The sequence below is a fragment of the Sinocyclocheilus rhinocerous genome, unplaced genomic scaffold, assembly GCF_001515625.1.
Source record: "Sinocyclocheilus rhinocerous isolate Xijiao unplaced genomic scaffold, SAMN03320098_v1.1 scaffold278, whole genome shotgun sequence".
Taxonomy (NCBI): Eukaryota; Metazoa; Chordata; class Actinopteri; order Cypriniformes; family Cyprinidae; genus Sinocyclocheilus; species Sinocyclocheilus rhinocerous.
Genome location: NW_015664178.1, coordinates 641,370 through 657,352, shown reverse-complemented (window position 1 = coordinate 657,352; position 15,983 = coordinate 641,370). Strand labels below are relative to the sequence as shown.

Genomic DNA, 15,983 nt, shown 5'->3' with positions numbered 1-15,983 from the left:
CTATTACCTATTGCCATTTTTTAAATATTAAAAATCTAAACTTGGTTGATTATTTTCATTAAGTAATTTCACAGTTTAGAAGTAATCTCAGAAAAAGCCTTTATGTGCAACATTGCACCAAAAAAAAAAAAATCCTTTAGAAATGTGTTTATCACCTATCTTAACTGTTTACTGTACTGTTGCCAAATATTCTTGGTGTGACACAATCACCCCTATGCAACCTCATGTCTGACTTCTATCCTGTCATAAGAGAATTTTCTTTCTTTCTTTCTTTTTTTTTCATGAAGCATGAGAGTGGATAAATTAGCAGGCTTTAGATATGAAAAGGGTGTAGAGCCTGGGAAAATGAAGATCACTCAGTTCACACAAGAGAGGCTGTTTATGAGAGGAGAATGCCAGAAAACACCACACAGCCTAAATAAGCAAGTGAATCAAGCCCTTCTGAGTGATCACAGATGACTTGCGTTTACTAGATGCTACATTACACTTTTATCTGAAGAGATAAGAAATTATATACAGCAACTGGACCGAACTGAACGTCGCTCCTAGAATTACGTAGATATAATGCGTCAATTCATATATCATTGTAATTTAGCTATCAGATTTATTGTTTGATTAAATCTATTATAGAACTGGGTACTTTTGCTTTACCGTTTATATTACAGTAAATGTATTTGTGTGGCTGTCAGCCTTATGTCATTATACATATAAAAGTGACACAAAAAATGTAGTAATAATTCAGATAGGGATGTGTCTAAGATAATATTTAGCCTATTTTACAGTGGCTTTGAATGTGGCTCATCCAATCAGAATTTAGAGGTGGAGCTATATTATCTTTTGGTTTGATCAATTTCCAAATAAAAAGAGAAAATAATTAAACAACATCAAGCATTTTAGTATTTTAAAGTATTTAAAGTAATTTGTATAGTGTTTGGAAGTATTTTACAATATTATCAATTTTTGTTGCATTTCCAGCAAAAATGCCGAATAATATGTACCGAACAATGACTAACGCGATCAAATAGAGGCACGCACTAATGCAGCAAACATGTCGGCAGCGTGAAAGTATTAAATCTATCAGAGAAAGACGCAATCATTACAAGCACGAAGCACCAACAGCGAGAAACTGTTTAGTGCTGCATCACATGTCTCCGATTAGAAGAAGAGGTGGCTGATGCTGGTGGTTAGGCTACTGAATGATGATTGGAATCGCAAAATGGCCTCAAACGATTGGTTCAAAGTCCAAAGCGCGAGGAAAATCTGCGCTAAAATTGTTATTCGTCAGTTGCTCAGTAATATTTTTGTGATTTTTTTTTAAAGGCATGTGGCAATGTGATACGTGCGACAAACATCTTCCCAAATTCATAATGAGAATCATAAATTTGCATGCTGTTGTCTCAGAGAAAAAGCAACAACTCCATCAACATTCATAAATGTTAGTATTGTAATTTTACTGTTGTTCTGTAAAATAAAAAAATAAAAAAACAATAATAATGATAATAATTACCCTACAACAGCTCTATTAATACATTACAACAGCTCTGTTAATACATTTATTATAACATTCACACAGTGTTCAAATTGGGATATGTAATATATTCTAATGTTTTAAAAGAATTCTCTTCTGCTTAGCAAGGCTGCCTTTATTTGTACAGTAAAAAATACATGCCTGATTCAAGTCTCAAAAACGGCCAAAAAATATTATTTTACTAACTTATTAATTTGAAGTTAAATTGTGCTTTGTTGGTATAATGTCTGCTAGAATGTTAAAAAAATGTTGTGTTAAGTAAATATTTTTAAATTTAAATTTGTTTTGTAATTGATTTTTTATTTGTAAAGCAGGACAAAACAGTAAAAAGCACATTTTGGCTATTTAATTTATGCAATGGTGAAAAAAAAGGCAAAATAGGCCTTCATGGGGGAAAAAATTTGAAAAACCGTGTTCGGTATTCGGCCTTCGGCCCAGTGTTTCATTTTGTTCGGCTTCGGCCAATAATTTTCATTTCGGTGCACCCCTAGAGCAAACCAAAAGCTTAGATAGCTGATGCTCTTCTGATACTGTAATCATTGTATTATAATTATTTTAGCTGGAAATGCAACAATAAAAAAATGAATGAATGAATGAATGATGCACCTAACATAACATTTAGGCTCTTTTACAACAGCTTTGAATATGGCTCATCCAATCAGAATTTAGAGGCAGAGTTATCTTTTGGTTTCATCAGGTTTGAAATAAAAAGAAAATAGCAAAAATATTATCATATATTGCTTATATGGTTATGTAAGATCTTCATAGTCTTATCTGATGTTTGCATAAACTTTCTGAGACATTTCTTTTATGATAATGTAAGATATTAAATTAAGTATAGTACTGTTCCATATAAACAAGACACGGTCCACCAATTTTCCACCCAACCTGAGCTAAAAACAGACATGCAGTCTGTCTAATTAGTTACAATGGGGCTGTTTTTAGACAGTAATATGCAGTCATTAGCAGAACAGAGAGTAGGTGAGTTTCACCACTCAACACAGTTGGGTTGGACCAGCAGTGACTGCAGGGGCCCCTATGGTCCTATTCAGTGGTCGAGTCCTCAGGGTGCCACATCACACAGACAGAGAATTAAGGAATGCAGAACGGCTAGCTTACGTGTGTGTAGACCAGAGGCTTCACTTTGATGTGGAAGCCATGGGGCCTATGCTCTGAATCCCAGCGTACCTCACTCTTCATAAACCCCTGCTGGCCTTGAAGAGCACTGGGAAAAAAGAGGAAATGTTTTGTCCTGGATAAGCAGTTTGAAATGGATAGAGGGAATTCACTTGTGTTTTGTCGCAATGGAACAGGTTTTCAGCAACATGTGGAAAGCATCTATGCTGGGAGGAACTAGCAATCCGTTATATCCCCCAACGAATGCAAAAAATAGATCTGTACTTACTGAAAATCAATAAAGGCAGCACTTTTACTGCTCATGGAAAATGTATTTATGAACAGATCTAAGCACCTAACCAGAATATATATGAAGTGAATAACAGATGTGCATGTGTTTGTTTTAAAGCAATAGATTAGTTCAGTCAAAATCTGACATTTCTGTTATTATTGTTTACTTAACCCTGCTGTTCCAAACATGTATGACTTCTGTGGAACACAAATGTAGATTCTGAACATTTGTACGCCCTTTTTTCCCTGATAGTGAAAGTTTCAAAATGCATAAGTGGTCCATATGTCTTGAGTGCAATATTCCAAGTTATATTATAGTTTTCTTTTAGAAACAGACCAGAATTTAAATCATTATTTACAAAAAAAATGATTTACCACTTTTCACTGGCACGCTCATAAGAGAAGTAGCAATATCCAGTTCATGATCTTTTGAGTCAAGTCTTTTCGATTAATTATTTGAAACAGTTTAACTTCATTCATTCTCAGTTTCAACTCGTTGCATACAACTTTTCATTTGCATGTTCCATAAGAGAATTAGCAATATTCAATCCATGAACTAATTGTTCTTTTTTAATTAATCTTTTAATCTTTAAATTATTTGAATCAGTTTACAACTTGAATCATTCTGTTTCAGCTCATTTAGTCATCATTCATTGTAATATCATGCAAAAAGGAACCAGTTCAATTCTTTAAAAAATTCTTCTTTTGTGTTCTTTGTGTTTGTTGTTTACCTTTCTAACTTTCCATTGGCATGTTCATAAAAGAAGTACCAATATTCAGTTCAAGAATTAATTGTTTTTATGAGTCAGATCTTTTCAAATAATTATTTGAATCAGTTTAAAACTTGACTTATTCTCAGTTTCAACTCATTCAGTCTGCATTTTTTATAATTGCATGCAGAGTGGAACCAGTAGTGTTCCACAGAAGAAAGTTGTAGGGGTTTGAAATTACATGAGGGTGTGTAAATAATGACATAATTTTCTGTTTTAGGTGTACTCATCCTGAGCACATTACATTGCACTGTTATTGCAACGCATTTTCTTTGAAATTACCATAGTTGTCTACATTTTATATTTACAGTCATTACATTTATCAAGTGTATTTATTATTATATATCAGTATCAGGGATTTTTATACCTTACTCCGTCTGCCTCTTTTTGTTATGCCAAAAAATACATAAAATACAAAAATCTATATTCTCTTTTTGGTTGGAATAGATTTAACCAGATAAGATTTAAAAAGTGAATGATGAAACCTGTTCCAGGCACTGCATATGAAATAATTTGTTATAGAATGTCTGGTAGAGAGAGAATATGTAAACGAGAGAGAGGGAGAAAGATGCATGAAAGAGGGGGGGCATGAATAATGCTGTTAAATATAGCAGGCCCAGAGCCTGGAGACATCATAGCCTTGTCTCCTTCAGTGCGATGTCAGTTTAATGGAGAGCTTTACCTTTTTTCGGATGCATCAGATTACAAGGTCAAGGTGCAATCTTCCTCTCCGGCTCCACATTAGCGCTGTTTCTCAGACCTGATGGCTTTGACCCGCTGAGATCTGGAGGATGGCCACACACTGGCATCTGGGCTTTGGTCAGGGTCAGATGCCATTTCAGCGCTGACCGCCATGTCTAACAAGGAACTGAGTTGGCAGAGAGTTCCAGCAGCATCTTATCTGTGCCTCCACTAGGCTTCGTGGTAGCGGTCTGTTTCCTCCTTTTACTGCTAAGCTCTGTTATTTCAGCCACTCATGGCTTCTTGATCCTGTTATACTATTGAACACAAAATAACCACGGTCTGTTTCGGAAGGATGAGGTGCTCTTTTGGCGATTCGGTTCATAACCATAGTCTCATTTATAATGAATATAAAGATGTGTGGGTCTGTTCACCATCAGCGGCAGATGGCAGGTTCATCCCTCTAGTTATGCAGGATTTGTTTTTCTAGTCTGATGATTTATTAAGTCGGTACTGTTATGATTGAGAAGTCTGACAAACATGGCTGATTCACATTCATGGGCCAGTTCCCCTGTGCGTGTTTAATATGCATTTAAATTAAAATGATTCCTGTTGCGTTTCCTGTGTGTTTGTGAGTGAGTGAGTGAGTGAGCGAGTGAGTGAAAAAGGCAAAATATTCTTTGTTCCTTCACTACTTTTGCAGCAACTACATTTACAGCCATAGCAATCAAAAGATAACTTTGTGATAAATTTAATATGGGGAAAAGGGAAGGGGCCACAAAAAAAGACACAGTGACCTTCAATAATTAGTTTTTCTTTCTCTATTGATATATTTCCCTATTTCTCTGTTGAGACAGAAAGTTGAGTTGGGACTTATTTATGTATTATTCATATATTATATTATATCTATCAAAACTTTAGTATTTCTTTTAAGAAATTTAAATTTGTATTCAGTAAGGATGCAATAAATTGATCAAAACTAACAGTAAAGACATTTATATTTTCTATTTCAAATAAATGCTGTTCATTTGAACTTTCTATTTATCAAAGAATCACAGTTTCCACAAAAATATTAAGCAGCAAATCAGGCATATTAGAATAATTTCTGAAGAATCATGTGACATTGAAAACTGGAGTAATGGTTGCTGAAAATTCAGCTTTGCCCAGGGGAATAAATTACTTTTTAAAATATATTAAAATAGAAAACAGTTGTGTAAATTGTAATAATATTTCACAGTATTACTGTTTTTGCTGTATTTTGTATCAAAATATTTAGCCTTGGTAAGCATAAGAGATTTCTTTCAAAAAGAATGGTAGTGCATAGTAAAATATATGTATTTTTGTCAACTTGTTGAATTTTTTAAAGATATTTTTGTCAAAACTAAAAGCCACAAAACTCCAATTAAGTGTCTGCTAGAGTTAATACTAAACTATTTTACAGTATAATCCACAAAAGTTATATTGGTTAATTATATAATTCTATGTGATTTATGACTTGAATTCAATGCACATATATGTAATTTCAGTTGTCATTCTGCTGTCCATGAAACTTCCTGTAGGTGTCCCTCTTGTGATCTCCAGTTGTCCTGTGGTTTATGGCATTGCCAGTGTGACAGCCACAGACACTTGTGTCATTGAATGATGTATGAGCATCGGTGCTTAGCTGACTGAAGAGGATCTATTTCAAAATTCATGAGATCAGATGTTTATTCTGATCACAGAAGTCATAGCAAAGTTCCTTAGCGACAAGACAATTGGCAGAGGAACTCTTTCTGTGCATGCATGCTTTCTTAAAAGAGGTAATGCAACTCTATCTCTTCCTTCCTTAAGGTGAAGAGGGTCAGCTGTTTCTGCATTAGCTCATCTCTTGGCCTCATGCTCAATCTGAGGATGTGATGACACCAGCGCACTTGACGCGGAACTTAGTCCCGAGCAACTGCCGCTTGCCTTACAAGGCTGTAAAAGCTGCCCGCTTGTAAACCAACGCTCCATTCATGCATTCTGCCAGACCTTTGGCCACGCTTTTCGTATTTGATCTCATTAACCGACTTTCATTTCCATTCTAAAATTGCAACATGCTACTCCAAACCTCCTCCACCACAGGAAGTCTTGCAGGGTTCTGTTAGACCGTTGGCACCCACCGCTTTGTGCCTTTCCGAAAACATTAGGGGCAACTAAGGTGATTTGGTTTAGACAGAGTGCCAAGACACTGTTGCGTCTGACCAACACTCCACAGGAAGGACAGAAATAGAAATGGGAGGAAGAGGTGGGCTTAGAGCGAATACTGTATTTCACATGTGTGAGCCATTGGACATCGTTTGCGCATTTTCTGCTCTTTGATCGTATGATTACCAAGTTAGCATACAACAGCGATAATCGCATCTGTTTGCGTCTGCCAGTACCTGTGTATGTACAGGGCTGCTTTTGGAGGCCATTAAAGGGATAGTTCACCCAAAAATGAAAATTACCCCATTATTTACTCACCCTCAAGCCATCCTAGGCATATTTGAAATTGTCTTTGATCTTCCAAGCTGTTTAATGGCAGTCAGCGGGTGTTGCAGTTCATCAGTCCAAAAGAAGTGAAATAAAACAAAGGCCTCCTGTAGCAAATCGATGCATTTTTGTAAGAAAAATATTCATATATTCATATTCCATATTCAAAACGTAATAATCACTTTAATCTAGCTTGCGCCAACAGTTGTACATAGAAGCAGCTCCGGGAGGATGACGTAAGATGTCGGTGTTGCGCATGCGCCAGTGAGTCTCGTGAAAACAAACGTTTGTTTAAAGGAGCAAAGGAAGCAAAGTTTCCTTACTTTAGTAAAGGAAAACCAGTCTCCTCTTGGCTTATATCAAAATCCTCCGACATTCTTCTTTACAAATCCTCATTTTGTACTTCTAATTTGTGACCGTTGTTTTGTTTTGATCTCTCCCCTGCGCTTCCGCGTTCGTCACTTCTGAGCAACGCATGCGTAACGCCGACGTCCTACGTCGTCCGCCCGGAGCTGCTTCTGTGTACAACAGTGAGCGCAAGCTAGATTAAATTGATTATTACGTTTTAAATATGATTATTTTTCTTACAAAAACGCATCGATTCGCTACAGGAGGCCTTTGTTCACCCCCCGCAGCCGTGTGAGGCACTTTTTATTATGGATGGATGCGCTTTATTTCACTTCTTTTGGACTGATGAACTGCAACACCCGTTGACTGCCCTTAAACAGCTTGGAAGATCAAAGACAATTTTTAACATAACTCCGACTGGATTCGTCTGAAAGAAGAAAGTCATATACACCTAGGATGCCTTAAGGGTGAGTAATTCATGGGCTAATTTTCATTTTTGGGTGAACTAACCCTTTAACAAAGGCCTTGGGCAAACAGACAAGAGACTGTTCAAACACAGGGCGGAAGCTCCCCTAATGAGGATGTTTACCAATGCGGGAGAAAAAACGAGAGCAAACAGGGATGTGGACACGTGGCCGTCAACACCTCCCAGTTTGGTCCTGTCACCTCCGCCGCTGATGGGGCAGCCAGGGCTCTCGTTTATGCCCTCATCACATCGGCAGCAGTCAGACATGCCCGCGATGACATCTCGTCCTGAGCAAGCCTCTCAGGTTTGACATCTCCACTGGCACTAATTCATGTGGCTCTTATTAGAATGTATTGTGAGCTCATTTTGTGCTATTGTTATAGCCCTCTTTTACGGTAGTCATATCTGTCATCCCCTCTCTCTCCCTCCTTTCCTCTCCCTCTTCGTTGCTCTGTGCCAGGTGCTCTTATAGCCTGCGCAGACAGACAGACAGAAAGCAAAAGAGAGAGAGGCGGATAAGATAGATAGATAAATAGAGAGCGAGAGAGAGAGAGAAAGAGAGAGAGAGAAAGCTGTGGAAATGTCTTAAGAAATAGCAAGGAGCTTTTCTCCTGATAATAAGGCTGGCAGCCATTGTTAGTGGTGCAAACAAATGGCTAGCCCGGCTTTTGTGTCATGGTTAAATATACTTAACTCGCTACATGGCGTAAAGAAGAATAAAGCGTGACCTCGGTGCAGCAAGGGAATAAAGACAGTTGTTTCTCCTCCAGCTATCAGATCATTGCAGGTTGATCATTTTTGGAATGCTATTCATGATTTGCTCAGATTGCTTGTTGCTGGATGATGTGCACACCTGCAGCTCTGTACCTCCCTTGTGGGAGCAGATGGCATCAGGTTTGATTGTTTGGTCCAAACCCAAGTTTGATTCCACCTTTCTCTCTTTCTCAAATTGCATTATGTTGTATTTTTGAACAAAAAATTGGGGTTGGTAAGATTTTGTATTATTCATGAAAGAAGTCTCTCAGTGCTCACCAAGGCTGCATTTATCATTTATTTATTTAATAAAAAAATACAGTAAAAACAGTAATATTGTGACATATTATTACCGTTTAAAAGATCTATTTTAATATATTTTCAAATGTCATTTCTTCCTGTGATGGCAAAGCTGAATTTTCAGCATCATTACTCCAGTCTTCAGTGTCAAATGATCCTTCAGAAATCATTCTAATATGCTGATTTGCTGCTCATGAAACATTTATCATTATTATCACTGTTGAAAACAGTTCTGCTGCTAAATATTTTTTGTGAAAACCATGATTGTTTGATAAACAGAAAGTTTAAATGAACAGTATTTATTTGAAATAGAAATCTTTTCTTACATTGTAAATGTATTTACTGCCGCTTTTGATCAATTTAATGCATTCTTGCTGAATAAAAGTATTAAATTCATTACAAATATCTTACTGACCCTTTTTTTAGTGGCTCTAGAAATGAAAATCATTGTTTATTTAACTTTTAAACAACAGTCAGTCCTCAAATCTGATTGACTGGGTGGCTTGTTGACTGTTTACAGGTAGCAGACAGGATGTCAGTCTCCATTAGTGTTGAGGATTTTTCACTGCCTCTTTCTGTAGGTTACGTCTTTGTGCCAATAAGTGGAGACAAGTGATTGTCTTTATGTCTTTATTAAATTATGTCTTGATTTTGACTGAGAGTCATTGAATTATTAATTCAACCAAAAAAAAAAATTGCGGGAAAATTCAAATTAACTTCTTATTTATTGTACTCTTATATAAAAACAATATCACATTCTCAATCATGCTGTTGGTCTGCAAGAGGTTGCAACAAACCTCTTAAGTTAAGAAAACCTTTAGTGATAATTCATTTATACTTTATACAACATTCTTACTCATGTGATATTGCTTAATTTTTCTCATGTTTTAGTCTCTTTGGTAAAACCCAAAACTCAAAAAATGGCACTTGGACAAATGACAATTAACCAGTAGCGAACCGTGACTTTTGAACCTTGGCCCTCTACCCCTACCCTCGTCGGAACAGACTACCAGCCTAGCTTACAGAGTCTAATTCTAAAAGTCATTTTTGACAATTCCACCTTTGAAACAAGAGGCTATTCCAGCCTTAATGTGGTCACATACCGGACGAGAAGCGCAGTGCTGCGCCACACCATGTCTTTATTATTCAAACACATTGTTTTCTACATGCGCACCACCGGCCTCCGTGCTTTGACTACAATAGACCGCACTTTCTCATTCTGTTTGCTCTGTTTTTTTTTTAATCACCGAACTCCAAACTAATTGACAGCACTTGCTCATTCTTGAAGTGAATGTTTGACTGTTTGGAGAGTAGATTAAAGGTTTTGGACTGCCATCTCGAACTGAACACGACTCGTCCGGTGTGCGTTAAGTTGCCCTAGAGTCACGCATCGCACGGTGGCAGGGCTGCGCTTCTCGTCCGGTGTGCGACTGCCTTTCAGAAATGCAACAAGAAAACTGCGCAGCGAGAGTTACTGATATCACCAAAATAAAACATAGCTAAATTTAAGTCAAATAAAAATCCTCATTACAAATGCATGATCACACAATCGGTCTGTGCACAAAACCAACAAATGTAATGTTTAATGTAAGCCAACACATCATGAAAGCGCTCACAGCAAAACAACTTGGCGACAGACACTTCATTACAAACAAGCAGTGTTTATATTAAATAACATTATTATTGGCACAGCGGCCCAGTAAACGTCCTCACTTTCGTTATTTGCGGCTTCCATCGTGACGTGAATAATAGCTAGTTAGTTTATGAGCGTATAAATTTTTTTTCGATAGAGATCCCACAGGGTGCGGAACTTGTCATAAAGTTAGTGATAACAAGGCCCGCCCATTTAGAGGAAAGATATGATTGGTCAGTTTTTCTGTCATTTAAAATGACGCTCCCATTGATTTACTATTGCTTGGCCCGCTGTAATTTCACAGCTGGACCACCAATCACAGAGCCGCAGACGCTAGGCGGAAACATTCTAATATGGAGAAAATGGGCGGAGTTCATGTAACACATTTTCTGAATAGGCAGATTTGAAGAGTTTATTTCCACAGAAATTGTATTTATTTTATTTAGATGATGACTGTGAAATTATGAATTGCTTAAATAAAATTGGAAATGATGACTTTTTATTTAAAAAAATATAAAAAAATGGTAAATATTGTTTTTACAATAGTTTAGGCCCTCTCTGAGTTCCCCATTAAATTAACAAATGACAATTAATGGAATTTTACACAGTTAGCTGCTTTGTGTTGCATCAGCATATTTTAATTTTAAAAGCCTCAGAAAGCCGCTCACCATGTCTTTCTCTATCCCTGTATACCTGTCAAGTCGTGGCCAATTTTATCTGATGTTCTTGGATTCAAATGCTCTGTGTCCCAGCATGTGCTGGAAATTCACACAGGCCGTGTTGCACTACTTTCTCTCTCTCTCTTTTCGACTGAAGTTCTCTTGCCCGTGAAGCACAGAATAATGTAATTCAAACAGTTGGGCGTATAGGGCGGCCCCCTCGCTGGGCCAACCCGGGCCCAAACAGCGCCTGCAGGATGATCACACGCCGCTGTCCGCCACAATAAAACCACCGCTTTACTTATTGAGTAGGGAACAACATGCTGCATGGGGATCTGGAGATGAAGAATGAGAAAAGATACACACACACACATTTTTAGCTGGATGGATGAATCGAAAGGAATTTAAAGATTCTGGTATGATTCCTATTAACGATTCTGGTTCCTTAACAGTTCCATGATTTTTAAATGATTTTTTTTCTATGTTTTTTTTAGGAAATATTTGAAAATAGTCAAATATTTTTAATATAATAATTAATAATAATAATTTTTTGTATTGCATATATTGCGCTCAACGATGTTAGTTTAGACATTAATGGACCAGATATGTAATAAATAAGACACAGACTTATTTAACTGTAAATTATATAAAAATATTAAATGAAAAGTATGGTAACATTTCATTTATTCATATTTATTACAAGTAACTACAGTGATTCAGGTCTCACAAACCTCTATATACACACAAAACTTCTTGGTTAATTTTGAGTTGGACAACATGAAAGTAATAAGTTGTGGTTCAGTAAATCAGTCAGATTATTCAGTAACTGCTCCACCGGGTTAATAATAATGTTTGATTAACTAAAACTAACCGACATTCGGTATTCATCAAACTACACTGGTCAAGTGGTCAATTAACCACCCCATAATAATAATTTGTTTGCAAATCAAACTAGACTGGTCGACATATGTGTTTGATTTGCCAAACGAACCAGCTCATAGGAGACATTTCTTAGAGAAGCAGGTAATACTGGTTTAGTTATATGTGTTTGATTCACCAAAACAAACCAGCTCAAACTGGCTCATAAGAGTCATTTGTTAGTGAATCAGACTACACTGGTTGAGCTACATGTGTTTGATTCGCTAAAATGAACCGGCTCATTAGACTCATTAATTTGGAAATCAGAGAACACCATGTTTCGCAATGTGGATTCAGTAGATTCAGTGAACAGCATTGACGTAAACACTATTAGTGTTTTAGCTATTTTTATTAATAACTCTTGACAGTTGATTTTGGTATTTGTTTTTTAAAAAGAAACCGGTTCTCGGTTCCCAAGCATAGTTTCAGCACACATTTTCTCCCTCACATTCCTCACAAACCCACTCAGAGGGCTTCAAACAGGAGTGCATGGGTGGATACTGCTGGGGGTCTTGTGATTAAACCCAGAAACACCAACTGAGACACTCACACCTACGTGCACGTAAATGCAAACACACATTCACACATTCACAAACACCTACTTGTTTACACAGGGGGCCAATACCTCTCGCGGCTTTGCCAACAGCCTGAAGATCGAGTGAAATCAATGGTATCATTTGATTGCATCAGCAATGTTTTGTCGCTTTCGTGACCTACGGCTGTGAATTCTCCTGGAAAATTATTTCGAAAGGGGCTGTCCCTTATTTTATCTGTGCACTATTCATTTACACTGTCTGCTCTTGGGGAAAGAACCTAATTATTTCCTTATAAATGACCCTGTAAACAGGAGGGGGATGAACTCTGTCATTTCCTTGTGACAAATGCATATAAGTATTTATGTTTGAGTGTAGGATTTCAGCTATACAGTGCGTGAAAGACGCTTTAGTCAGTCTGCAGTGAGTCTGACTGGAGAAGGAAACGGCAGACCCGGTTGTGCGTAGGAGTGATGAGACAGTGGAAGCCCTGGCACAGAGACCCTGTCTTATACGCTCTTCTTCCTTTATTTCCCTATTTCCTCCCTCTCCTCCTTGAGTGGGCTCACAGGGAACCGGGCTCAATGTTATGGATTTGAGCTGTCTTCTTTGTGCCTGCCCCCTCTTTCTCTCTATCATTCGATGTGTTTCTCTCTCTGGGCTGGACGGTGTCCCGGAGGAATTTGGCTACACAGATGTGGTGTTGAAGAGGAGGGATGTGCTTGTCTCAAATCCCCATGCGAAAACACATAATTTCCCTATATATGGCAATTAGACATGTTACACATTACAGACCTTCTATCAGACACTAAATGTGTGACAATGTTGTGTGCTTTAGATCTGTTGCTGCTTTGTTTGCCAGAATTAGGGTTGCAACTAATGATTAATTTGGTAACTGATAATCCAATGATTATCCTGTAATTTTACTTTAATACATACCTATGCATAAACAATAAATGTATTGTTATGTATATATATTTAATTTTCAGTATTTTAATATTTTACTCTTGGCATACTGTATATATTTGTCACCACAGGAATAAATTACCTTTTAAAATATATTAAAAGAGAAAATAGTTACTTTAAATTGTAATAATACTTCACAGTATTACTGTTTTTATTGTAGTTTTGATCAAATACAGCCTTGGTGAGCATAAAACAACAAAGATCATCTTTTAAAAAGCATCTTTCAAAAACATTTACAAATTTCATTTAATTGAATTTAAAATCTGAATTTGTCTTTATCACTACACATTTGAGGCTTCCATATTCCAATTCAGTCATGCAATTTTTATTTCGTGACTAGTTTTAATGTTTCTCCCATCCTCGCAGCCTTGACAATATTTGTTTTTATCAGTATAGTTTTGGCTAGTCAGCTAGCTGTACATTATCTTATAATATCAAGTTTATCTTGGGTAAACCTTTGGAACTTCCTGTTTGAATATTGTTGCTTAGAATATGGTGAATTAGGGTAATTATGGTCATGTTGGGTTACATGAGGCTGACCTTGGCTAACCTGATCAAAGTAAATTGCAGAAGCCGAAAGTACAGCAGTGTCCCAGATTTTCATAATGCACTCTATTATGCAGTTATCTTTTTTTGTGCAGTTATGTTCACAAACTTTTGAGCCTAGTTGCTCCATTTACTGTCTCTGTTTTTTTTCTCATTACAGTGGAACAATGGAGATAGTGACTTCTAATTGACTATGTTTGTATGTTTGTAATCATTTTAGCTCTTTGCTTGTTCCTAATCTACTTTCTTTTCCTCTCTTTTTCTTTCAGGATGCCTTCGTGGAGTTGTACAGTCAGCAGAGAGACTCAGTGTTCCACCCATTTTCGTACCTAACTAAAGTACTTGGATTGGCAGTGCTCGGCTTGGCAGGAGTGACCATCGGAGCCTTTTTCGCTCAGAAGTGACGGCTCTACAGGTCTCTTCACCAAACTATCTCTCTTTCTCTGACTGTCTCTCCTCTTCAGCTTATCAAAGCATCTTTCAGCGCCGCACTGCCCTGCTAAGCCCAGCACCAGTGCCCTTCAAAGGCTGCCGCTGATCCGGCGCCCCTCCAGCCACAGGCTCGCTGGAGTGAAGAAAACACGAAGAAAAAGAATACAGAATACAGAATGAGGACTCACAGGAACGCTCCCACACTTTGACTATAATGCTCGTCACTGCCATGTACAGTTGCACTCGCACGGAGATCGACACACAAAGCACGTGCACACACAGACACTTGCTCGCATACTTCATATGCAGTGGGTTAAGAACTGTTTTTTGTTTCTTTGTTTGTTTTTTTGAGTAAAGACAATGCTGTACTTTTATTTTGGTCGCATACTTTTTATGGAGGAAAAAAAAAAAAAAAAAAAACATTTTATCTTTAAAGTTTGTTTCTCATGTATGAAACAAGTACAAAGAGATTTTTAAACTTCAGATTGTGCTTTTTGGACATTTTGATATCAGGTTTTTTTGGCATTTTGTAGCATGAATCAAAAAAAAAAAAGAGAGAGGAAAATAAGAACGTTTGCCGGCATGAATGTAAATGACTTCTCCACTATCTGCATGTGTGGAGAAAGAGACTCTTTTAGCTACTTTTTTATTGCATGATGGCATTTTTAACTCGACCACCTACCCCTTCTGTGTTGATTCGGGGTGTTTTTAGTTTTTGTTTTTGTTTATTTCTCTTTCACTCCATTGGATGGACCTCTTGAGATCTCCCGTCAAACCAACAGATGTTGAGCATTCCTCATTAAAAAGTTCCTCTTTGATTTGCTCTGTGTTTTACTGTTTGGTGAGCACAAAGAATGTGCCGACAACCAAACCAAAGCAGCTATCATGATGTAATTGGGTCATGGAGTTGAATGACCCAGATCGCCCCTCTTGAATGTAAAGACTGGAAGTTTGACCTCTGAAAGGTTTCCCATTGTATATTGTTATACACATGCATTTTTTTTGTATATAATTTTGTTTTGGTTTGATTTCTGCTAAATGTGTTAAAAGAGCAATTTCAAGGGTATTGTGTACGTATAATGTCCGTGTACATGTAGTGTGAGTGTGTGTATATCTGTAAATAGATTGTGTTGAGAGCTGGACTTGGCTGTGTTCTGGTGGAGAACGCGGGCAGCCCGCCACTTCTGTCCAGCCCAGCCAGGTGTGTGTGCGTCTGTAGATGAAACAGGCAGGTGGTAGCTGGGAACAGAAGTTCATTCAGGCTGGCATGATAGGCGGACTTGGCTGTGTTCTGGTGGAGAGCGCGGCCACCCCGCCACTTCTGTCCAGCCCAGCCAGGTGTGTGTGCGTCTGTAGATGAAACAGGCAGGTGGTAGCTGGGAACAGAAGTTCATTCAGGCTGGCATGATAGGCATGCAGGCCAGCAGGGCTTTGAAGGGACTTTGTACACAACGGACTATGTAATACACGGTCCAGGTGTATCACTTATCCCTCCTCACTGCTCCCAATGTTATCTTTCTGGCACGGTAGATTACAGACGCCTTGTGAGC

At 37.7% G+C, this 15,983-nt stretch overlaps 1 protein-coding gene across 2 annotated transcripts in view; it reads left to right on the top strand.

Annotated features, from left to right (window-relative positions):
- Nucleotides 1–14,986, top strand: part of LOC107729657 (apoptosis regulator Bcl-2-like) — a 52,235-nt gene extending 37,249 nt beyond the window's left edge. The window contains exons 2-3 of one of the 2 annotated variants that reach the window (XR_001638608.1): nucleotides 14,271–14,741; nucleotides 14,833–14,986. Coding sequence is in view for 1 of the 2 variants with exons in the window: in XM_016540303.1 (XP_016395789.1) it covers nucleotides 14,271–14,405 (135 nt within the window). In the remaining variant the exon portion in view is untranslated. Of the gene's footprint in view, nucleotides 1–14,270; nucleotides 14,743–14,832 lie in introns of those variants that run through there. The other variant, XM_016540303.1, reaches the window with a different exon arrangement.
- The last annotated feature ends 997 nt before the right edge of the window (nucleotides 14,987–15,983 follow it).